General features: G+C 53.1%; 2 protein-coding genes across 4 annotated transcripts in view; one reads left to right on the top strand and one right to left on the bottom strand.

The window, feature by feature from the left end:
• The window catches only part of USP35 (ubiquitin specific peptidase 35), a 31,085-nt gene extending 18,209 nt beyond the window's left edge, over positions 1 to 12,876 (top strand). For all 3 annotated transcript variants that reach the window (XM_036028752.1, XM_036028753.1, XM_028517622.2), the window contains 4 exons: positions 7,769 to 7,862; positions 8,826 to 8,932; positions 9,405 to 10,656; positions 11,761 to 12,876. In XM_036028752.1, coding sequence (XP_035884645.1) covers positions 7,769 to 7,862; positions 8,826 to 8,932; positions 9,405 to 10,656; positions 11,761 to 11,928 — 1,621 coding nt within the window. In that variant the 3' untranslated portion in view covers positions 11,929 to 12,876. The remainder of the gene's footprint in view (positions 1 to 7,768; positions 7,863 to 8,825; positions 8,933 to 9,404; positions 10,657 to 11,760) is intronic.
• Positions 12,877 to 13,947: 1,071 nt separating this feature from the next.
• Positions 13,948 to 24,982, bottom strand: part of GAB2 (GRB2 associated binding protein 2) — a 176,384-nt gene continuing 165,349 nt past the window's right edge. Inside the window, exons 5-10 of the mRNA XM_028516564.2 lie at positions 23,615 to 23,709; positions 22,284 to 22,542; positions 20,896 to 20,986; positions 20,503 to 20,605; positions 18,794 to 18,919; positions 13,948 to 18,028 (exon numbers count right to left, since the gene is read on the bottom strand). Of these exons, the coding sequence (XP_028372365.1) occupies positions 17,885 to 18,028; positions 18,794 to 18,919; positions 20,503 to 20,605; positions 20,896 to 20,986; positions 22,284 to 22,542; positions 23,615 to 23,709 (818 nt within the window). The 3' untranslated portion in view covers positions 13,948 to 17,884. The remainder of the gene's footprint in view (positions 18,029 to 18,793; positions 18,920 to 20,502; positions 20,606 to 20,895; positions 20,987 to 22,283; positions 22,543 to 23,614; positions 23,710 to 24,982) is intronic.

The raw sequence follows: 24,982 nt of genomic DNA, 5'->3' as shown, positions 1-24,982 counted from the left end.
AAACATTTTTAAGTTCAGTGGTATAAATGCATCCAAATTGTTGTGCAGCTGCCACCACCACTCACCCCATAACTCTTTTCCATCTGTAAACCTGAAACTCTGTGCCTAATAAACAATAACGTCTCATATTTTTATCGTCCCCGCCCCCCCCCCCCCCCAGCCACCGTTGTATTTTTCGTCACTGATTAGTGGAATCCTACAGCATTTGTCTTTTTGTGGTTGGCAAAGTTCACTTAGCAGATGTCTGCAAGGTTCACCCATGTTGTAGCAACTGCAGGATTTCTTTCCTTTTAAAGGCTGAGTAATACTCTGCTGTCTGTAGCAGCCACAGTTTGGTGACCCATTCATTGGTCAGTGCGCAGCTGAGCTGCTTCCCTGTTGTAGCTGTTGTGGAGAATGGTGCCATGGACACGGCATGCAGGTACTTCTTTTAGATGCTGCTTTCGATTCTTTTGAAGTAGAATTGCTGGGTCATAGAGTAATTCTATTTTTAGCTTCTTGAGGAATCTCCATACTGTTCCCCATAGTGGCTGCACCATTTTACAGCCCCACCAGCAATGGGCAGGGCTCCAGTTTTTCCATACCCTTGCCATCACTTATTTCCGTGGGTTTGTTTGCTAGTCATCCTAATGGTGAGGTGGTGTCACTGTAGTTTTGATTTGCTTTTCCCTAATGATTAGTGATGTTGAGCATCTTCATTTGCTTATTGTCCATGTGTACATTTTCTTCAGGGGAATGCCTGTTCAAGTCCACTGCCCATTACTGAATTGGGTCGTTTGCTTTTTTGTTGAGTTTTGGACTTCTCTGTGTATTCTGGATATTGATCCCTTATCAGATGCCTGATTTGCAAATATTTTTTCCTGTTCTGTGGGTTGCCTTTTCACCCTGTGGACAGTTATTTTTTATTTTTGCTTCTGAAAGAGGCTACTTTTATTTATTTATTGTTTGAGATTGTGATTTATATTAACATATTAACATAATGATTTATGTATGTTTTACTAAATCGTCACCATAATAAGTTTAGGTAACTTCCATCACCATGCGTACTTACAGATGTTTTCCTTGTGATGAAAACTTTTAAGATTTACTCTCAGCACCTCTCACACACACAGCACAGCAGCACAGTATTGGCAGTGTGGTCGCCAAGCTGCACAGCACAGCCCTCCTCCCCCGCCCCCGCGCATCTGTTCACACTGGAAGTCCACGCTGCGGGACCCCCTCCCCCTCTGCCCGCTCACCGCTGCTCGCCTCTGGCAGCCAACAGTGCATCTCGGAATCTATGAGTTTGGTTGGGTGTTTTTTCATCTGAGATTCCATATATAAATTTGATCATACAGTATTTGCCTTTTTCTGTCTGACTATTTCACTTAGCACAGTGCCCTCCAGGTTCCTTTAGTTGTTACAATGACAGATTTCCTTTTCTCCTGAATGTTATAACCATAGCTCACATTTTCTTATCCATTGTCTCTCTGTGGACACTCAGGTTGTTTCCATGTTGCAGATACTGCTACAGTGAACATGGGGGAGCAGGTACTTTTTCAAGTTAGTGTTTTGTTTTCTTTGAATACTCACTCAGGAGTGGGATTGCTGGAACACATGGTAATTCTGTTTGAAATTGTTTTTGAACCTCTGCACTGTTTTCCACAGTGGCTGCATCCATTGGCATTCCACCAGCGGGGTGCGAGGGTCCCCTTTCTCCACGTCCTCGCCAGCCCTTGTCTGTCGTCTCGGTGATGGCGGCCATTCTAGCAGGCGTGCAGTGATTGCTCACCGTGGTTTCAACGTGCATCTCACTGATGGGACCCAGCACCTTTTCACGTACCTGTCAGTCACATGCGTGTCTCCTTTGGAAAAATGTCTGTTCAGATCCCCTACCTATTTTTTAATCAGATTGGGTTTTATGTTTCTTGTTTTGGGTTTTTGTTTTTGTTTTTGCTATTGAGTTGTATGGGTTATTTATATATTTTGGATCTATAAATATGCAGAAGCTTTTTGGTTTAATGTAGTTCCACTTGTTTGTTTTGCTTTCATTGCCTTTGCTTTTGGTGTCAGTTCCAAAAAATATTATCACCAGGATCGGTGTCAAGGAGCATATAGCCTATGTTTTCTTATAGGAATTAGATGTTTTCAGGTCTTACATCCAGTTCTTAATTGATTTTGAATTGATATTAGTGTATGGTATAAGATAGTGGTCCAGTGTTTTCAACACGATTTATTGGAGAGAATGTCCTTTCCCCATTGTATATTCTTGGCACTTTTGCTGTATAGTAATTGGCCATGTATGTGCGGGTTTATTTCTGGGCACTCTGTTCTGTTTCATTGATCCATGTGTATGTTTTATGCTAATACCATACTACTTTGATTACTATAGCTCTGTAATATAGTTCGAAGTCAGGACGCATGATGCCTCTATCTTTGTTGTTCTTTTTCAAGAATGCTTTGGCTATGTAGGGTATTTTTGTGTTTTCATACAAATTTTAGGATTGTTTTTTCTGTTTCTGTGGGAAATGCAATTGGAATTTAGATAGGGATTTTATCAAATCTGTAGATTGCTTTGGGTAGCATGGACATTTTAACAACGTTACCTCTTTTTCTCTATGAGCACAGTATATTTTTCCATTTATTTGTATCTTTAGTTTCTTCGGTGTCTTATAGTTTTTCATGTACAGGTCTTTTACATCCCTAGTTAAATTTACTCCTAGGTATTTTATTTATTTTTTGATTCAATTTTAAATGGGATTGTTTCTTATTTTTTTCTGGTAGTTTGTCATCATATGTAAAAATGTGCCAGATTTCTGGGTCTTAATTTTGTATCCTGTTACTTTACTGAATTCATGTGTCAGTTCTAGTAGTTTTTGGGGGGTTTTTTTGGTGGACCTTCAGGGTTCTCTGTATAGTTTGTCATCTGCTAATAATGACACTTCTTCCTTTCCATTTCTTTTTTCTTGGATGCCTTTATTTCTTTTCCTTTCATGGTTATTGTGACTAGAACTTCCAATAGTATGTTGAATTAAAGTGATAATGGGCATTCTTTTCTTGTTCATGATCTAAAGGAGAATGCTTTTAGTTTTTCCCTGTTGAGTATGATGTTGGCTGTGGTTTTGTCATATGTGGCTGTTATTATGTTGAAGAATGCTCCCCCTGTTCCCACTTTGCTGTGTGTTTTTATCATAAATGGGTGCTGGATTTTGTCAAATGCTTTTCCAGCCTGTATTGATATGATCATATGGTTTTAATCCTTTACTTTATTTATGTGGTATATCATGTTAATTGATTTGTGAATATTGAACCAACCTTTCATCCTAGGAATAAATCCCACTTGATCATGGTGTACGGTCTTTGTAGTTGATGTGTTACCATATATATGCAGGTGCTTCTCTGGTGGGTGTGTAAATGTTTACAAGGGCTATATCCTTTTGTTGGATTGATCCCTTGATGATTATGAAATGTTCTTTTTTGTTGTTTGTTATAGCCTTTGTTTTAAAGTCTGTTTTATCTTATGTAAGTCTTGCTACCCAGGCTTTTTGTTTCCATTTGTGTGAAAAGTATCTTTGCATCCCTTTACTTTCAGGCTGTGTGTGTCTCCCAGGCTGAGGTGGGTCTCTTGGAGGCAGCATGTGTGTGCGTCATGTATTTTTATCCATTCAGCCACCCTGTGTCTTGAGATTAGAACATTTAGTCTGTTTACACCTAACGTAATATTGATAGGTATGTAGTTATTGTCATTTTATTATTCATGCTTTTGATCTTTTTATTTTTTCTTTCTTAAAGAAGTTCCTTTGACATTATTTGTAATATTGGTTTGGTGGTGATGGACTCGTGTAGCTTTTTCTTGCCTGCAAAGCCCTTTATTTTTTCCTTAAATTTTAGACGATAGCCTTGCTGGGTAAGTGATCTTGGTTGTAGGTCCCTGCTTTTCATCACTTTGAATGTTTGTGCCAGTCCCTTCTGGCCTGCAAAGTTTTTGTTGGGAAATCAGCTGACAGTCCTATGGGAGGTCCCTTGTAGGTAACTAACTGCTTTTTTCTTGCTGCTTTTATGATTCTGTCTTTGTTTTTAACCTTTGACATTTTAATTATGATGTGTCTTGGTGTGGGCCTTTTTGGGTTTATCTTGTTTGTAACTCTCTGCTTCCTGGATTTGTGTCCAGGTTTTCAATCCTTTGCTCTCTCTTTTTCTGGTGCCCCTATTATGTGAATGTTGTTACATTTGATAAGTTCCCAGAGATTCCTTAACTATCCTCATTTTTTCTTAAATTCATTTTTCTTTTTGCTGTTCTGATTGGGTGTTTTCTACTCCCTTGTCTCCCAAATCACTGATTTGACCCTCTGCGTCAGTTAATTTACTTTGTGTATGTGTTTTCCCCTCCCATCAGTAAGCTAATTTGTCTCTAATGCATTCCCTATAATGTATTCTTCATTTCAGTTATCCTTCCTTTCTGACAGATTCTTTTTAATGTTTTCTATGTCCATTTTTTGTTTCCTATCTCTTTGTTAAAGTTCTCAGTGAGTTCATCTCTGCTTCCCCTAAGTTCACTGAGCGTCTCATAATCGGCGCTTGAACTCCGTATCTGGTAGGTTGCTTGTCTCCATTTTGTTCAGTTCTTCTGCAGTTTTATTCTGTTCTTTCTTTGGGTCATGTTTCTTAGTCTCCTCATGTTGACTGACTCCCTGTGCTTGTGTCTCTGTATTAGGTGGATCTGCTACATCTCCTGGTCTTGGCAGAGTGGACTTAACATAGTAGGTGTCCTGTGGGGCTCTGTGGTGCAGTCTCCCTGGTCACCTGTGCTGGGTGCTCCAGGGGTGTCCGTCGTGGTGGTTGTGTGAGCCCTCCTGTTGTAGTTGAGTCTTGGCTGCTGTCGGCTGGTCAGTGGGAGGGACCTACCCTGAGGCTGACTGGCTGTGAGGAATGGCCATGACTACAGTGGATGAGCTGTTGTGCAGGGACTGACCCCATGGAGTGGGGTTTGCTTTAGTGGGGCCCTGGTGTGGTCTGAAGCCAGCCACTGGGTGTGTTGGTTTTGGGGTCTCTTGGGAGAGGCTTTGGTACAGGCCAAGTTCAGCTACTGCCTGTGTCTCGTCCAGAGCTACCTGGTAGGAAGTACAAAGTGATCTGCAGTTGGTTGCTGCCTATGCTGGGCTTGGTGGTGCCTCAGAGAAGCTAAGCTGTGAACCGAGGCTGGCTGCCACTACTGCGGTATTTGGGGCCACTTAGCAAGTGTTATGTTGCACACTGAGGTGACATACTGCTTGTTAGGGCTTTGTGGTCCTTTGAGATATTTTAGGAAAGTCTGCAGTGTGAGCAGAGACAGGCCACTTGTATGGAGAAGCTGCTAGAAGAGGTCAGGTGGAGCATTCAAGCTGGGTGAGGCAGGGTCTCAGGGAATCACGAGGCAGGGCAGATTGTGTTAGCTAAGGTAACAGAGAGTTCAGATTTGGTGCTCACCTGTGCTTGCCAGGGCTCAACAAAGGAACAATGGCGTCTGTGGGCACTTCTGACCCCAGTGAGCTGGCCTGAACCCTGTGCCTCCAGCCCATACCCTGAAGTTAGTCAATTCAGCCCCTCCCCATAAGTCTCTGGCACTTTTTCAGCTGATGCCCCAGCACTGGAGCTCAGAGTGAGTCTGTGAGTGACTAAGTTCATGCACAGGCCCTTTAAGGGTGCCTGGGATTCCAGCGGCTCTATCCCTGCTGGTTTTCACAGCCAGCAGTTATGGGGACTTCTCTTCCTGGCTTTGCAACCCTGGACTGGGAGTCCTGGTGTTGTTCTGTGATCCCTTGCCCCTCAGGGAGGCCCTGGACCACTGAGATCTCTCTCCCATTTCTTAACCACCACATGTGGGCGTGGGACCAGCCCATTCCGCATCCCCGCCCCTCCTACCAGTCTGGACGTGGCTTCTTCTTTCTGTCCTTAGTTGTAGGGGTTCTGTTCAGCTTGTCTTCGGGTCGTTCTCCAGAGTATGTTTAATTTTGTGAGAAACCACCGAACTGATGTCCAAATAGGCTGTGCCATTCTGCATTCCCAGTAGCAGCGGATGACAGTTCCTGATGCTCCACACCCTTCGCAGCGTTTGTTGGTGTTGGTGTCCTGGGTTTTGGTCATTCCGACAGGTGTATCTCTTTGCTTTGGTTAGCATTCCTGCGATGGCATGTGATGGTGGAGCATCTTTTCATGTCCTTCTTTGCTGTCTGTACATCTTCTTTGGTCAGATGTCTGTGAAGAATGTTTAGCCTATTTTTTTCAACCTGGTTGTTTTTTTCTTACTGTTGAATTTTAAGAATGCTTTGTATATTTTGGATAACAGTCCTCTATCAGATGAGTCTTTTGCAAGTATTTTCTCCTAGTCTCTGGCTTGTCTTCTGATTCTCTTGGTGTTTTAATTTTAATAACATTCAGCTTATCAAGTATTTCTGCCATGGATCATTTCTGTTGCATCTAAAAGGGCATCGGTGTATCCAGGGTCATCTGGGATTTTCCCTGTGTTTTCTTCTGGGATTTTCACAGCTTTGTTTTCTGTTTAGCGCTTGGATCCATTTCGAGTTTATTTTTGTGATGGGCGTAAGGTCTGGTGTCTCGATTCAGTTCTTCGCACGTGGATGCCAGTTGTTCCAGTGCCCTCGTTGCCTGGACTGTCCTGGCTCTGTTCTGTTGCCTGTGCTCCTGAGCCCGTGTTCAGTAGACTGTATTCACTTGAGTCCTTTTGTGGGGTCTCTGTCCTGTTCCCCTGGTTCATTCAGATGCTCTTTTGCCAATGCCACACTCAGAGATCTCTAATAAAACCCACAGTGGAAGTGAGCTTCGCTTTGGAATTACGGTATGACCTCACGTCGGTTTCGTTCTCGCTGAGCTGTGGGTGCAGTGGGAGGGGGTTGGGTTGCTGGGACTTGCTCATGGGCTGCTGCTGCGCTTCCCACACTTCCTGCTGAAGAACTAGCTTTGTTTATTTATTTTTTAATTTCCAGGCTCTGCAGACCATTACTTTTGCAAAACATAACAAAATGACTTAGAAAAAGGGTCCTGTGCTTGTGTGGTCCTAGAAATGTCAAGTCACAAGTTTCCGAATGCTCGATTTCTGAACTGACCTTGCAGCAGACTGCGTCACGGAGTGCACTTTGGCAGCTCTGCTCTGTGTGTGGGCTCAGGTCTGACCGGCCTGCCCAGACTCCTCGTTAGAACGGGAGCTGCGCTGGGGCCTGAGCATCTGACTGTGGCAGGGAATGTGGGTGTCAGGAGGGGCTCCTTCCCATCGCCCATGACGTCAGACCTCTGTCACTTGGGGCTCGTGTACCCTTACAGAGCCCTCTTCTCTCGGCATCTTCTTCACACTGAGCCCGCCTCCCTCATTTAAAGGGAGGGGGACCACTCGGGGTGGGCTTAGGCACAGTGGCAGGGGCCCTGAGGAGGAGTTCGAGAGCAGACTTTGTGGGCTGAGGTCGGAGCAGGGTCTGCTGCTCTCAGCGGGTGTGAACACCGTGTCCTGGGGAAGCAGGGCAGAGGTGTGAGTGGCTGGCGATGGTATTGGCAGGGACTCGGCACCATAGGATGTAGGATATTTGAATCTTTGAATCTTGGAGTCGTGGGCTGGGGTCACCTCATTATCCAAGCTGAGTCGTTCACCTGCTCCTCCTCCCCTGCCCCTGGCCCAGACTTGAGCTACAAGAGTCTCTTCTGCCTCTAAGCCTGGAGGCTCTGGGTTGCCCGCGACATGGGTGAGTATGGGCCCCTTGGGTGCCCTTGCTTACCCTGGTGCTCCTGCTTTGTTTCGAAGCTTCAGACACTGTGTGCTCCGTTTGACTGAGAACAACTCACAGCCCTTGATGACCAAGCTGCAGTGGCTCTTCGCCTTCCTGGAGCACAGCCAGGTGAGTACAGAGGGAGTTGGGCATGATGGAGAGGAGGCTTCCATCTGACACCCTTCCCGTCCCCGGGATCTGCCTGCAGCTGGCTATCAGGCCCTACTTCCTGGTGTAACAGCCCCAGTCCAGGCTGGCCTGGGTTCATAGCCAAAGCCTGTGGAGCTGATATGGTACTCTTACCTGACAGGGGGACTCCTTAAGCCCTCTTGTGTGCTGTGCTGCCCGCTAGCACATCCGCCCACCACGCATTCTCACATCAGCGATTTGGTCCATTGCTTTAGGTGTTGCTGTGTTCATCTGCTGTCATTTTTGATCACTCACGTTGCTAGGTACCCTGAGGACCATATTTGCTTTGTCCACGGTCTCTGCCCTCATGGAACCTAAAGCCCTTGGCTGGGTACTATACAAGGCCCGGTGTGGGGGCACAGAGATGAGTAAGCAAAGCACCTCCCTCACAGTCAGGGGGCGGGGGGAGATGAACCTGCAGATGACAGTGGTAATCCTGGACAGAAGGAGGTGCAGTCTGTTGTGCACATGCAAGGTGGGGGAGAGGTTGGTTCTGATCGGGAAGAGGCCATGTGGAAGACATCTCGGAACGGGTGACATCATGGAACAGGTGCATCTGAGACTTGGATTGTAGCTAAGCTTTTGGCAAGGGAGGAGGGTATGCAAGGAGGCAGAGGGAATGGCAGTGAGCAGGCACCTGGAGAGAGAGCATGAGGTGTGTCATGGGAGAGCAAATGCCTAGTGGGTTGTTCTCTCCGTGAACGTGATGCCTGCTCATAGGCAGTGTGGGTTTGGAGGGATGGGGTGGGTCAGGGAGGACTAGGGAAGGGAGAGCTTCAGTGAGGAGGCTGGAAAGTTTGGGGCCCAGAATCCCCTGGCAGACTTGCAGGCCCAGCATGCCGTAGCGCTGGCTGGGGAGCAGCCTCCTGCTCCTGACCCTGCCTTCCCTTCCCTTGGTCCTAGAGGCCTGCCATTTCTCCAGAGAACTTCCTTTCTGCATCCTGGACACCCTGGTTCAGCCCTGGCACCCAGCAGGACTGCTCGGAGTACCTCAAGTACCTGCTGGATAGGTAAGGGAGGTCAGGCCCAGGGGAACGCCCCACCCTCCACGCTGTTTTGTCCCCTAACTTGAAATGGGGTGCTGCAGCACACTTGTGGAAGGTTCGGAGAAGTGTACCATGAGTGTGGGGGGTGAGTGTGAGGGAAGCTTGGGAGATGCTGCCCTGCACCGTGACCCGGGAGTGGTAGGCGTGTGTGCACAACACTGTGCTTACCTGAGTGCATGTGTGTTTTTGTCACGGGTCTGGGGGCACCTGCACATAGATACGTATGTAGCAGGTTTGTGTGCCTGTATGCAGTGTGTGCCTGGCTTGTGAGTGCATGGATGCCATTTTGCACATGTATGTGTATTCCCTGTGCAGACTCCTGCATGTGTATGTGTCTGATTGTGTGGCCAGCTGAGTAAGGTAGACGGCATGAGTCCAGCCAGCATGCTGGGAACACACCTGTGTGTGTATGAAGCCTCTGTGCCCCCTGCTCCAGGCTGCACGAGGAGGAGAAAACGGGGACCAGGATCTGCCAGAAGCTCAAGCAGTCCAGCTCGCTGTCCCCGCCAGAGGAGCCCCCGGGCCCCAGTTCAACCTCTGTGGAGAAGATGTTTGGAGGCAAGATTGTGACTCGGATTCGCTGTCTCCGCTGCCTCAATGTTTCCTGCAGAGAGGAGGCCTTCACGGACCTCTCGCTGGCCTTTCCCCCACCTGAGCGCTGTCGCCGCCGCCGCCTGGGCTCGGTGCTGCTCCCTGCAGAGGGCGTAGTCGGAGCTCCAGACCCTCCCCCGCCATCCCCGACCCACGACCAAAACAGGGCGGGTCCTCAGAGGCAGAGGAAACACTGCATCACAGGGGGTGTCCCCCCAGCGGTCCTAGACATTGAAGGCCTGGGCCCCCAGGGAGCTGGGGGGCGGGGCAGTCAGGAGGAAGAGGTAGAGAAAGAGGAGGAAGAGGAGGAGAGAGGAAAGGAGGAAGAAGACAGGACCAGAGAGGAGGAAGAAAGGACCAAAGAGGAAGAGGAGAAGGAGAAGGAAGTAGAGGAGGAGAAGGTGAAGGAGGAAGAGGACAAGGACAAGGAGGCCAGCCTGGGCCGGGGGACCCTCAGGGCCACCCCCTCTGGACAGGGCTCCCGCTCCGTCCTGGACCTGGTCAACTACTTCCTGTCCCCTGAGAGGCTGACGGCGGAGAACCGCTACTACTGCGAGTCGTGCGCCTCGCTGCAGGAGGCCGAGAAGGCGGTGGAGCTGAGCCAGGGCCCGCGCTACCTCATCCTGACTCTGCTGCGCTTCTCCTTCGACCTGCGCACCATGCGGCGCCGCAAGATCCTGGACGACGTGGCAGTCCCCTTGCTGCTCCGCCTGCCGCTGTCTGGGGGCCGGACGCAGGCCTACGACCTGTGCAGTGTCGTGGTGCACTCCGGAGTGTCCTCGGAGAGCGGTCACTACTACTGCTATGCCCGGGAGGGCGCTGCCCGCCCGGCCCCTTCCCTGGGAGCGGCCGACAGAACCGAGCCCGAGCACCAGTGGTACCTGTTCAACGACACCCGGGTGTCCTTCTCCTCCTTCGAGTCTGTCAGCAACGTCACTTCTTTCTTCCCCAAGGACACGGCCTATGTGCTCTTTTACCGCCAGCGGGCTGGGGAGGGACCTGAGGCTGAGCTGGCCTCTCCGAGAGTCCGGACAGAGCCCACCCTCCACAAAGACCTGATGGAAGCCATTTCCAAAGACAACATCCTTTTCCTGCAGGTGAGCAGGCCTGTCGGGGCCTCTGGGCCGAGGGCCCAGGTGGAGGGGCTTCCCAGTACCATCCCCGCTCGGAGGAGCTACTGCTCCTCTCTGAGTCTCTTCCTTTTTGCTCTTGTCCATTCATTTACCACTTTGCGCTGGGGTATGTGGGTGGACCAGATGTAGCCCCTTATCTCAGAGCATCAGACGTTGAGTAAGCACCAGTTTTTGTAAGTGTGCTGAAGGAGCAGCGTGGGGTTCAACGAATGGAGTTGCATAAGTGGCTACAGAGCCTCTGGGGCATTCGGGGGCCCTCCCTGCCCAGTGAGCCTCCGCCGTCACTGTGCCTTTGACTATAGTCCAACTCGCTCTCACCGGGGGCCACGTCAGCCTCGCGGTTGCCTTCAAAAGGCTGAATGTATCTTTAGGACTGTATAAATGTTAACTACTCCCTGACAGTTAAGTGAGGGCTCAGCACTGCCATCTGGTTGAACACGGTGCTGGCCAGATAAAAGAAGGTGGAAGGCTGGATTCGGCCTGAGGGCCTTGTGTTGGCCACCTGTGCTCTAGTCTTTAGTGTTAAGGGTGGTGTCAAAATACTTAGCAACTGGAACAGCAAGGGCTCTGACCAGTGAGAAGGGACAGTGGCCACCAACAACTGCAGTGGCCACACCAGGGCCTCTGAACAGCGGCACCTGGAGTCGGTGGTCACCTGGGGAAGGCGGGTGGGAGGGGAGGTCCCTGGGTCTGATGCCAGGAAGCCCTGTGTGGTGGGATGGGACCCTGGACCTCCTGCTTCCTGGGGCCACATCAAGCCCTCATTGGTCGTCACAGTCTAGTGTGAATGAGTCCCTCTCCTCCGAAGGGCTGGATTTTTGTTGGAAGAAGGAAGAATGATTTTGAAGCCTAGACAGCAGGGTGGAAGGACTGATCCACCCCACCTGTCTTCCCACTGAGCTGGGATGCCTCTAGGGCAGAAGCTGTGGCTTCTCTGGGCCTGGCCCTGGGGACCAAGGACACTCGGCAGTGCAGCACTGGGTGGCACTGGGGGAGGGAGTGGAGGGTGGACTCTCACTTCAGCGCCTGCATTTTAAGCTCCCTCCCCCGCCTCCGTCTGTGTTCCAGGAGCAGGAGAAGGAGGCACGGAGCAGGGCGGCCTACATCTCTGCACTCCCTGCATCTCCGCACTGGGGGAGAGGCTTTGACGAGGACAAGGATGAGGATGAAGGCTCTCCAGGGGGCTGCAACGCTGCCGGTGGCAATGGCGGAGACGTCCACAGACTGGTCTTCTAATGTGAATCCTTCCCTGGTCCTGCCTGCGGGTGTGCCACAGCCAGCCTCAGGGGAGGCCTTGACCTCTGTCTTCTGGGAGCCAGGTGGGGGCCCAGGTCCCAGGCAGAGGTGCTCTGCCAGACAGGGTTTGAGGGAGGCTGTGGCGGCAGGTCCCGTCCTGAAGGCAGGCCCTTCCGAGGGCAAGAGAGGTGGAGGGGGAGCTTCTGGGACACTGGCCCTCAGCCTGAAGAGGTGAGGGCCAAGCACCTTGCACTTGGCCTCAGGCCCAGACACTGGGTTCAACCCCCTTAGGATTTTACCAAGTATCCTGGTCAACTCGAAGCACCTTAGATGGACACCGTAGCCTGTCCCCTGCAGACTGCCAGCAAGGCTGAATGTCACAGCTCTCGAGTTTTGCCATTAAGTAGCATTGCCCTTCCACTCCTTCTAGACAATCCTGTTGCGCTACCGTGTGAAAAAGCAGAGTGGGAGCCATGCCCTCGCACTGAGAGGGGCTTCGTGTGGCCCCCGGGCTGCCTTGTTTCTCCCAGGGGGTTTCCGAGGTAACGCGGCGCCTGCCCATCATCTGTCCCTCTCCTGAGAGGCGAGTAGGTGCCTCCGAGACTGTCTGCTCCCTGACACGCAGCAACTCATAGGGGTGGGGACAGCCCCCTCCCAGTGGGAGACCCTCTGTCCGCCCGATAGCCTGCCTCAGTGCCTGAGATGCCACGGTGTGCATCCCCCTCCTGGTTAAGATGGAGAAGCCTTACTCTCCTGCAGATGTGTCTGCTTCTCCCAGAGCCGGTCTGTCCTGAGGAAAGCTGGTGGTCCATCCACCAGCCAGGACAGCAGCGGCCTGGGGGGTTGGCGCACAGGAGATGCTGTCCTCACGTGCCCTCCCACCACTGTTCCCCTTCTGAATGGAGAGAAGAGACTCAGGGTCTCAAACAGGAATAAAAATAGGTTCTCGGAAGCCTCTGAAGCTGTCGTTCTTCCCACCCAGTGGCTGTGATGTCCACACCCTTGGTGTGCGCAGGCGGGAAGGGAGGTACGCACCCCCTTCCCCCACCGCTGTGCTGACTCTCTGTGGTAGATGAGTGCACCCGCCCCTGCGGTGCTCTGTGAGGTACAGGTGAGGCCTGGGAGGTCGCAGAGGGCGGGGTCAGAACCAAAGGGGGGACATTTCCCAGAGGCAGGGGCTGGCAGAGGGAAGGAAGAACGCTGTCCTTGTCTTGAGAAGCAGGGAGCCCTCTGCCTTTGGAGGGGGGGGGTGCACAGGCTGGGGGCTGCTGTCAGGGGACTCGCCTGTCAGGTGGGGCTGGGCCCGGTAGCTGGGGATTGTTCGGGCCCCAGGGACTCTAGCCTGACCACAAGTAGCTACTGCTGCCACCACGTTCCTCCTTCCTTCCCTCTGAGAACCCAGGGGTGGGTGGCCTCTCCTGGGCTGGATGTGGGCATGGGCCGGGGGAGAGCTGGAGGCAGGGCCTTCCCCCAGGTGCCACCCCACTGTGGAGCTGGAGGGACCCCTTGCCACCAGCATGGCCTGTCTTCGTGGGAGAGCAGAGGAGGTGGGGCCAGTGGTGTGGCCAGGGCTTGGCTTCAGGGGCCACCTGCCTGTGTTGTAGGCGGAGTGGAGTTTTGGCCCAAATGTCATGGACCCTTAAATATTGGATCTCCGGGACCAGCAGAAGTGGGCCAACAGCTTGTCAGCCACCAAGTCACACTCGTTCATTTTTCAGTCCCAGCCCAGGGCGCCTTCTAAGAAAGAGGCGTTGGCAGATGTTACTACAGTTCCCATTGGACACATCTGGGGTGCGGAGTCAGAGGTCAGGAGGGTTCGTTCTAGTTTCCAGCCAAGGAGAGCACCCAGTTATTTTCTGTCAAAACGAGAGCGGGGCAGCCTGGCCTGAGCCGGCACACTGCTGCTAGACTAGCACCCCGAGAGACACAACGCCCTCATCAAGAACAGGCCTGAGCCGACATGCGGGCAGCCCGGCAGCGGCCCCAGCCTTCAGACAGACTCCGCAGCAGCCACCGAGGTCGTGTCTAACGGACTTTATTGTCGTCCTGCTCCAACTCCACTGTGAAGGGGCCCCGCTGGCGCCAGGCCGCCCCAGCACAGACGGGACCCCCGTGAGCGCGTGCCCACCCGCCCCAGACCTACCCACAGGATAAATACGTGTTACAAATTTTTTTAAAAGAAAATAATAAATTAATAACTTAAGTGATTAGGCACCAACAGTGATTTGAAAAATTAAATGTCAATTTTAAATGGTAACAGGGCAAGAGCCCAAGACTGGGCTTCTCCTGGCCCATTTTCTGTTTCCTGACAAATATCAATAACTCTGTGTAAATGATTCTAACTTTCAAGACACAGGTAACCAACACACACACAAGAACACACACCACCAAATATCACATGACAGCCAGAATCTCCAATGGGACCCACGCCCCTTGGGTGGCCGATCTGGCCTGGGGCCAAGGGCTCGGAGTCCCAGCACGATGGCCCCGTGGGAGGGGCTGTAGCGCTCACGGGGCTGGCCTCATCGCCCAGGGTCGCAGACAGGGACAGACTGGCTCCCTCCCTCCTGTGCTACACTCGGCTTCCAGAGCCCTGTCACCCACAGGGTGTGGGTCAGGGGTGGGCTGCTTGGCTGCGCTTGGCCTTGAGGACTCAGCCCTGTGGCAGGTGAAGGGGCAAGGGGCAGGCCGGAGTTGGGCCCCTGCTCCAGTCACTTCGGAGTGGTTGTGCTTCAGTCCTACGATCCGGGCGGAGTTGAATGGTTCAAATGTGGAGGTTACCACACTCAATACAGGGAGGGGACCAGGTTCACTGGCTGCCTAGCCCGGGTGGTCCAGACCCTCAAGGGAGGCCACAGAACAGGGACTTCTCCCTTAAAACAGAAGAGCCTCGCTGCCTCGGGGGCCTCAGACACTGCCCGTCTGTCTACCCGCCCGTCACGGGCAGGCAAACCGAGGTGCAAGGGAGACCCGTCTGCCCGCAGCACTCGCTCCTCCTCTCACTGCCCCTGCTCTGCTGTCTGTAGCCTTGCAGATGTGGGCCAGGACGGCTCCTGCTGTGGGGAGCCCCAGGCAGGATGGGCCCCCGGTTAACCACTCCGGGAAAGCGTCCCCAGTCTTGCTGGGCCACCGGGAGAGGTGGATGTTGACGCACTGATAGGCCAAGGGACTGGTTTTTAAAACTGAGCTGACAGGTATGTACTAAATACTCGGCAGGCTGGGGCTGTGAGCCAGTTCCCTCTTCTCATGTGCTTCCTCCCGTCTCTGCCCCTGCCTCGGCCCTAAGGGTTTGGGAGTTCTAGGAACCAAGAACTGAATGGAGGTCTCCTTGCAGATTAGATTAGAACACCATCTCTGAAGACTCCAACCAATTTAATTCACATCCGGGCACACTCAGAAAACACTGACATGTGGGCACCCAGTGGTTAACAGAGGAGGCTGCTGGGGCCGGGGCTGAGGGCATCAACACTTGGGCCCGTGGGTGGCCTGCTGGGGCTCAGGGGTGGCACCATTGAAAGCTCTGCCACCTGAGACCCTGCACGGGAGGGCCCTTAAAGGGATACAGTCGGGGCTGGACAGAGTGAACTGGCGAACCCTGCCTGCTGCAGGCCACTGCCACCGCTGCCGTTTCACCTGTGGGAACACGGAGGCATGGACCCACACTCCCCAAGGTCTTTCATTCCCCAAACTTCCCAAGTCTCTCCTCTCTTCCTCCTGCACTGGGCCCAGCGCTGCTATCCTTCCCTTCAAAATCTGACCCACTTTCTTCCAAGACCCATCTCAGGTACCTCCTCTCCCTAGAAGCCCCCTTTTCTGATCCCCGCCCCCTCCCACACCTGCCCTGGCCCTGACCCCTGGGGAAGCAGCCCCACTTCCTCTGCTCAAGCTCCAGGTATGTCAGCATGGTTGTGCTTCCCACCTAGGAATGGGGACATCAGCATTTTAAGTCTTTCCCATGGCCATTATCAATGCCTTGGGTCCTTGTCGGTTTTCTTCGCTGACTGTGAGCTTCTTAAGTGCAGGGATAGTCTGATTCAGTCCTGTGTTTCCAGTGCCTGGTCCAGAGCCTGGCCACGGCAGCCGTTAATGACCGCTGGCTGAGCTGATTTGACCTAATACGGGAGGGACTACTGCTGAGAAAATACTTCCTCCCAGGATGGTGCCTCTCAGGGAGTGGTCAAGGCCATTGGGCTGGTGAGGGGTGTGTACACCCCCAGAAGCTAAAGGGGAGCAGTGGCCACCTCTATTCGTTACTGTGGGAAGACTTTTTATTTTTATATTTTTTGCGATGAGTCTGCTCCACAGCATAGGGTGAAACATCTGGGCTTCCCAGGTGTCTCTGAAACTTGAGAAAATTGGCCAAGAACTTTCAGCATAGAAATATTCAGATACCCCCTTCCCGGCACCCCAAGCTGGGGAGGAGCCTGGGGTGATCCCTACTTCCTGTCCCTGGCAGGGGTGGGTGGGGACTGGCACTGATCTGATGGCCTCTCCAGCCTCGGGAGAAGCCTGGCCTCTCCTGTCCCTGAAGCCAGGGGTCACTCCAAGCCGGCACCTGGGATGCGAGGGTCCAACAGAAGGTGAGCGGAGAATCACTGACCTGGCACTGGGCCACGCTCAGATCTGCCCTGCACCGGGGCACGACCCCGGCCCCACTGCATAAGCTGTCATATCCCCACGTGTCTCCTCCAGGCTCTGTCCTGCCCCGTTTGCTCTCTGCACTGCTCTCCCCGTTGTCCGTCAGTCCTGGGAGCTGCCCTTGTGTCACGCCACCACACGTCACTCCCAACACGACACAGCACCCTCTCCCATTCTGCTGCACTCTGCACGCCCCCCTCTGGCACTGCCTCCACCAGGCCCATAGGGTATCTTCCCACTCGCTATGCTGGCCCCATGGCCTCAACCCTGCCTCTCATCCATCGTTACCTGCGCCTCCCGCTGCTGCACTGCCCTATGCCTCTGCCCAGCCCGTTCAGGTCCCAGGGTTGCCCTCTCCTGCACCCCGCATCGCCTCCAGCACCCCCCATGCTCCCTCCATCCTGCACCTTGCATTGCTTCCTCACGGCCCCACCAGCCTCCTCTCACCGAGCTCCCCGCCCAGCCCAGTCCAAGCTTCTCCCACCGACCGTCCCCTTAGGTGGTGGGAACGTCGAGTCTCGGGGAAGCAGCAGAGTGGGCCTGCGGCTCCACAGCCCCAGGGCCTGACTCCGTGCTGCCCTTCTCCCCCATCTCCTGGGCTCAGAGCCCTCTCCCTGTTCTCGGTTCCTCATCCTCCTCAGCCTTCCTGTCCTTTTGTCCTCATCCTTCTGCCTCTGCCAACCTGCACAGTGGCACTGCCACTTGGCTGAAAGGGGGGGACCACTGCAGGGGCCAACTGCCTTCTGCACCTGGGGATGTAATTCTCTTGTCCCTCAAGACCACCTCTAACCTTCCTTCTTGACTTCATCGTTTGGTGGCCTTGCCTCTCCTGTGCTGAGACAGACAGGGATGAAGGCCATGCCCACTTTGGTCTGCTGGTCCTTGTCTTCCTGGTCAGTGAGAAAACGGGCTTCTTCAGGGACTGAAGGAGGCAGCCCCGGGGCTCAGGGTTGTGACCGAGTGAGGCATGGCATCCGGCTCGGAGCCCCAGCCTTCCCTCCACACGTCTATGGGTATACGCAGATCTAAAGGGCAGGAAGAGGCTGAAGGATGCTTTTTGGCAATAGCTCTAAGGTGAACAGAGGCATGGCCATTGCTAATACAAATCAAAGGTGGGCCCCGAGTGGGCAGAGGAAGTGCCTCAATCAGGCCCTCGCCTCCCAGGGAAGGGTTCAGGTCCCTGATGTCAAGTGTGTCAAAGGCCAGAGCGGCAGAGTGGAGGGGGTGGGGGAGGGAGAGGCTATGGGAGAGGAGAATGGGGAGGCGGGGAGGAGCCAGCTGTGGTGCCCCAGGCCCCCCTCCAGGCTCGGTGGCCTGGTCACAGCTTGGCTCCCTTGGAAGGCTCCGAGGATTGCCGCACGTCCGTCCACTCCTGCATGGTGCTCTGCAGAGCCTGGGTCTTCTCCTTGTCCACTTGGACGTAGTCCACCTTCTCGTCGGAAGTGACAGAAGACGTGGATGGCTGAGGGACAGAGAGGGGAAGGAGACGCTGCTATGAGTTAGCACGAGGTGGGCGGCTGCCGGTGAGCTCTTCCGGAGCTGTCTCTGGGGCTGAGGGGCGGGCCTCTGCCTGCTGCTTTGACTGGCCTTAGGGGTCTGTCTGCTTTTTCTGAAAGTGGCTTTGGAGCCTCAAGTCCACACTGCATCAGCCCCGTTTGCTACAACAGTCCCTCCAGGGGAAGGAAGTGGCTGGGTGCCAACAAGCACCAGCCACTGAGCTCTGTGTATCCCCTGGAGGGCACTCTCAGCCGCCCCGAGGGGCACCTGTGCGGAGGCAGAATGCCTGCCCCGCTGCCCGGACTGGACAGTGATGTGTACTTCCTGCGGAGAGCTTTCCCGGGCCTGGAAGTCCCTTCAGAAAACCCCTGCGCAACAGCAGGGCTCTGGGACCCACCCAGACAGTGAATTTTCCTCGGAAAGAGACCGGGACCTGGACACAGGAGTCTCGAGTCTTGGCTCTATCACTGAATGATTCTGGAACCCTCAGCAGGTCGAGCCTGCAGGTGTGCTCTAGTCTGCCCATCTGCATGGTGAGGCAGGGGAAGGCCCTGGCTGGGGGAGCCCCTTAGACCCAGGACACCTGTGCACTGGGGGATGGTGGTAGATGGGAGCCTTATGAGACCCAGACGAGAGCACAGTCAAGCAGCAAGATGCAGAGGGAAGGTCCCCTCCACCAGAGCCCGGAGAACTCTGACCCCCACCCCCTCACATCGCCCCCCACAGGCACCTTGCGGTGGGGGCTTGGGGAGCTTGGCTGGAAGTCCAGGGCCAGGTAGTCGACACTGCCGGTGCTCTTCTTAGGGGCTGGACTGTTGGTGCCACTGGGAATGGGCGATGCAGACACCGGGTTTTGCTGTATCATGAGGAGGAAAAGATGTTAGTGAGTTTAGGGACTAGACCAGCCCGCCACCCAGACACCCCTGGGAGTACGAGCCCCCGGCCTCCTGCTCAAAGTCTGTGCCAGCACTTCCCATGTTCTCCTTTAAACCCTTACAACGAGTCCTGTGCTGCAGGCATTGTTACTATTCTCATTTTTAAAAACAAAGATAAAACTGGTTCAGAGGCGTGAAGTGGCTGCCGGGGGCTGTACAGCTAATGAGCAGAGGCAGGAACCAGGTCTGTTCTCTGACTCCCACACCTGTGCTAATCTCGCCTTACCACACCCTTCCCTCTAGGACCTCAGGCCAAACCTCATCTACAGTGTCCCCAAGAGACCCGGCCCCTGTCTGCTGGCCCCTGAGAAGGGAGCATGTTTCTCTCATGCACTGGACTTTGGAAAGCCTTCTTTTGCTCGGAATTTGCTTCTCTGAAACTCCCTCCCATGGCCCGAGGCTAGAGCAGGGGAGTCACCCCGCAGCAGCCTGCTCCCTGCAGCCCCAGCTCCCCGGAGAGCTGAGCTGAGCAGAGTGGCCTCGTGCCCAGGCTGCCCACAGCCCGGTCCCCTCAGCGGCTCTGGAGACAGCACACACTCGACCCTGCCTCCACCCAGCAGCTGCTCGAACCCGCCCAGGACTTTGCTGCGCTCGGTCTGATGATCAAGGCAGCAGTCCTGTGCTCTGTTTCTGGCTGCTTTATCGGTTGGTTGATTTGCTCTCTTGATGTGCAGCAACTACCACGTGCTGGGCAGCTGTTCGCTTTTCAGCGAGGATCTCGGGGGCAAACCTGCCACGTGCGGCTGTGTTTCAGGCCCCGCTGTGGCCTTCACCACAGTGAGTCATCGCGCGTGAGCTTCCCGCCTGCGGAGGACTCGGTGAACACGCCCGCACACTCGCTTGTGGTCACGGCACGGGAGGGTGAGGAAATGGAGGGGAGATTTTTAACAGGATAGAGGAAGGAACTAACTCTGAAGGGTACACTTGTCACTAATGACTATTCTGAAATACCTGTCTAATCATCTGGCCTGCTAACCCTTATGAAGGTCCCTCCTGTCCACAGGAAGAGTCCAGACTTCCCAGACAGCATGTGCGGCCCTTCATGATCTGGCCCCAGTCCAATCTTCCCCCGCCTGCCCCACCTTTGGCCACAGTTAACCATCACTGTTCTCCTCCATGCCCCGTCCCCACACACATGGCCACCTCCACCTCAGTGCCTCCGCTTTCCCCAGCCTGGTATGACCACCTGTCCTGCAGGTGCATCCCCCCAGTGTCCTCTCAGGGGCACTGACCGTGCCACCTCTGCCACAGTCACAAGAAAGGCAGGCCTTCTCTGCCTCTTATGGCGGTGGCCTCTCTGAGGGTAGGGACCTTGTCTTCACTGCCTCTGATGGTAGGTGTTCACCACACATGTGACTCAAGGAGGACACACAGTGGCAAACACAATACAAACGATGTGGGAACCCCTGGGCCGAGGAGAGTGAGCCACGCTGGGAAGTGGGGACGAGAGCGTTAGGTCCGAGGACTTGGAAGGGAGGCACTGCTGCGGGTCCAGGGGACTCACCATAGGGACGTAGTTCTCTTCGCTGTCTCCTGAGTCCGTGCTGGTGATGCTCTGTGTGGAGACGGGGCGGCAGCACTGGGAAGAGCTGGGGTTGAAGGTGTGGCTGTTGGAGAGGGGAGACAGAATAAGCCCTGGGGAAGCTTCCAGCCTCCCCCCGGGCCCCCGACCCTCAACTCCCAGACTTCTGCCCTCAGAGGAAGCTCTGATGCAGCGCGGATACAATTATTCCCGCTCTCGGATGAGAAAGCCAACCCCCAGGAGACCTATGGACTGCTCAGCCCCTGACAACATTGTCATCTCGATGCAGCCTTCCTGACTCACAGCCTGGCCTCCGGTCCCCTCACCAGCCCTAATGGCTCTGTTTGCAGCTCCCACTTCCAAAAAGACACTCACATGGCCCTAGACCAAGACTTGGTGACCGGGGACTTGAAGGGGAGCTCGTCAATGACAGTGTTGCTTCTCAGGTCGAGCGGTGTTGGCTTTGCTGGAGCAGGAATAGAAAGTCGCGTTATCAGCTGTTAATGTCACACATACATACATACTTAAAACACAGGTATATTTATAAATGCCTTCATATTCATCCAGTTTCACGTGGGGAAACTGAGGCTTAGCATGTTTATGTAAACTTCACCCACATTGATAGGCCTTCAAGACATGTCTTCAGATTCCAGATTACATATTCTTTGCATTGTCTATATGGTAATTGTATTTCCAGAATCCAGAGTGAGGACAGAGTCTGACAACAGAGTGTTCTCCCCAGGTTTGTGACTATATAGGAAAACAGGAGATGACATTTGAATTGGAAAATGCCACCATGGGTACGTTCTGCGGCTGCTGGATCGGGGCTCTGGAACCCAAAGTAGGGGGAGGCGAAGGCCACAGGACTGTGTCAGCTTCCATCCAAATGCTAAGATGTGAATTCCCTGTTGGCCAAACCAGTCAGGCTTATCTCTGCCAAAGGTCATTCTGCTTCTCCCTTTGAATCCCTGCCATTGATCCAAGGCCAGTAGCCTGCGGTAGAGACAAGCCTGGGCCTTGAACTTGCTGGTCTAGATGCTGGCAACAGAGACGTAATTTCATTGAACGTTTGCTGTGGACCAGAGTCAATGTCCCAGATGCTTTCCTTCTAAACAAACCTGGGAGGCAGGAATTACTATTCCCATTTCACAGATATAAAAACCGAAGCTCCGAGAATTAAAATGATTTGTCCAAAGGCACACCTAGGAAATCCTAGATAAGGATTCCAACGCACATTTACATGGTTTGAATGCTCAAGCCTTCCTATCACATCCTAATATATGTTCTAATAGAGTACTGTGTCAGTTCCACCCTACTCTACCCCAGATCTAATACTAACCCTTTCCCCTTGAATAGCACTTCATGTTATGAACTACTTCTAGACATATTATCTGTGTCCCTCAATTCCTCTGGGAGGTATGTATTATGTTTCCCATCTCACAAATGAAGAATAAGGCTCTGAGACACACCATGATTTGTCTGCACTCACAGGTTAGCAGGTGGCAGAGCAGAAACCTGCATCTGTTCTGCCCTGGCTCCTATACTCCTCTGCCCAGCAGGTTCCTCCAGTGGCCAGTCCCTAAGGTGCTAGACCACTGGGATGCATTTGGAGGGCTTGTGTCTGTGGGTATACGACTTCGGGGTAGTGTAGGCCCCAGAGGCTACCACTTCCTTGCAAGTAAAGGCCAGGATCCACTTGACTCGTAAATGAATGCAGTCCCTGGCCACTGTCCAGAGATGGGACAAGGAAGGGGTGGACTTACCTTTCCGGTCTGGTTTGAGGTTGCGGTTGACAGGGGGAGGCTGGATCTCACTCCCTCGGCTGGGGCCTCGGTGCATAGGAAGGGCTGTTGAGGGGTAGCCAAGGGGGTCAAAGTGATGGGGCCCTGGGCTCATGGGGATGTAGACGCTCTGGGAATTGTCGCCTGCTCGCTCCAGCAGGGTGGAGGAACCTGGATTCATGGGCACGTAGTTGTCTTCAGAATTGCTGCTATCCGATCGGCCTATAAGTGTTTTCCCTGGCTAGGAGGGAGAGAGAAAGACATACAGCTGTCACCAGCAAGAAGAAACAAGGGTGTGATGAGGGTTTACATAGGAGGGAAGAAAAACGTAATTGAGTGAGCTGCACTGTGGAACTATAAGGTGGACCCTGGGAAATCCCAGTAAGAAAGCAGGGGAGACTGGAAGAATGAGGTCTGTGGGTCCCTTCCAGCTTCCATGGCCCCTTGGGACTCACTTGGAACTTTCGATAAATCTTTGGTATGAAATATCATTGGTGGCTGGGCCCATGAGGCTTTCCAGATGCCTAAGGCCAGAGGCTGCAGAGGTTTGGTTTAGGACCCGCCCTCCACCTCAGGTGTGGACTCACCATTGGGAAGTCAGCGTCTCAGGCCCTAAGCCAGGCAAGGAGCATATTAGGAGCCTTGGCCCTGGCTGGTGAGGCTGGGCCAGTTGTGCTCCCCCCATCCAGTGTTCGGTGTGACCACCAAGCTGCAGTCAGAGCTGCCACAGAACATGCGACGCAGCAACCCTGACTACAGCCTTCCTTCAGCTCTTGCCCTGTTTGTTCAGATGCAGAACTAAGCTGCTTCTGCTTTGGTTGCCCAACTTGCAATCTCATCCATGCACCTAAAGTCAGGCTGAGCCTGCTTAGCCAGAGCCGGAGACCTTGCAGAACTGTGGTCAGCCCTGCCTAGAAGGCAGCCTGGGACCGACCTTGCACTCCAACCATGATTCTACCACTGAGCCTAACTCTGAGCCACCTCTGCTTGCAGCCTCCTGCCACAGCCCCTCCTCCAGGTGAGACCTCAGGAGTTAGGATGCTGCCTTAGATGCACCATCCCAGAGCCTGAGTCCTCTGTCTTCCAACCCCTCCTACTCACCCACAGGCTGGCCAGCCTTGTAGTCTAGTGTACCAAAATATACACATTTCCTCCATAGCAGGATACCTGTATCTTACTTTCTGAAAACTCAATCCAGGGTGCTGGACTGAGACAAGAACTAGGTATGGTCCTAAGAGGGAGTTGCTGTCACTCTTTGGGTGACCTTTAACCCATCTGAGCTGGCTGAGGACCCCTGGCTGAACCCCACTCACCAGGAAAGAACCGATACCATCACTCATGGACTCTGCAGAGCGGCCCGCACTCTCTCCACCACGCTGAGGGTACTCGTAGGACTCGCAGGAAGAAGCTACGACAAGAAGGAGGATCCAGATGCACTCACAGTTGACCTGGGTGCTGCCACTCACCCAGACCCTCACCAGTGTTGCTCAGGGCCTTACTAAAACTCCAGAAGATACCACTCTCAACCCCCAGTGATAAGGTATTACTTTGGTCACATCACTTCTCAGTTCAGAAAGCCCTCCCAGGCTTCCGGATCGAGCTCCAGTGTTGGTGTCTACATCGAATCCCTCCTCGGCCACGTCTACCCTTGTTTGTGTGCTTCTCCGTCTCCTACAGCACGTACCTCCTGTCCCATGCACCCCAGCCGTCACTGACACAAACACCACAGTCGCACGACTGACACGTGACCAGTTAATACATGTTGACCTTATTTCCCCAACTACGTGTGAGTTTTCTGAAGGGCAGGCCCATGCTTTTTAAATGTCTCTATCACCTCCATTCTGGAACACAGGTGACTGATCAAATGGTTGATGGACCGAAAGGCTGCACAGAGTACTGGGCCAGAGGTCAGGACCTTGGCCCCAAGGCCCATCTCTGCCCCCAACTAACCTTGCAACCCTGAGTAAGTGTCTTAACTACCACAGGCCTCAGGCAAAATGGATACAATGAGGCTTTGTCTTGTCAAATTCTGAAGGTCACTACTCAGCTTGAACAACAGATAGAACGACAGGCTTTGTAAGCTATAGCGCAAATGCAAAATGAAAGAAATTATGACAAGGCAAGGGGATTAAGAAGTACAAATAGGTAGTTACAGAATAGCCATGGGGGTGTAAGGTATAGTATAGGAGATGGAGCAGCCAAAGACCTTACACACATGACCCATGGGCATGAGCAATGGTGTGGGGACAGCCTGAGGGAGTGGGGGGTGCTGGGTGGAGGGGGCACAGGGGGAACAATGGGGACAACTGTAATAGCATGACCAATAAAATATAATTAAAAAAGGAACTAACGTTATTGTACTTTTTCATTAAAAAGGGGATTATATGCAGAGTTGGAATACTCTGCGTGGAAAACAAGTGACAACAGAAGTTAGATCCTTCAGCTAGAAGTTCAGACTGTGAACAGAGATTCAAGGGCAGTTTAGAAAATATTCTGAAGGTCTAGCTTTGTTCTCATAGTCTGCTGGTCCACATAGGTTTGGCTTCAGTTTGGACCGGTCCTCTACGTTGATTTTTGCTATCTCTGGTTTCATTTATAAATGAAAAAAATACTGTGATTTAGACTTCCAAACCCAGAATATGTTGTTTTGTGGTTAACCAAGAGTGCTCTGCCGCCCTCAG

Source organism: Phyllostomus discolor, chromosome 6 (assembly GCF_004126475.2).
Source record: "Phyllostomus discolor isolate MPI-MPIP mPhyDis1 chromosome 6, mPhyDis1.pri.v3, whole genome shotgun sequence".
In the NCBI taxonomy this organism is placed as follows: Eukaryota; Metazoa; Chordata; class Mammalia; order Chiroptera; family Phyllostomidae; genus Phyllostomus; species Phyllostomus discolor.
This window is presented reverse-complemented; position numbering and strand designations above follow the sequence as displayed.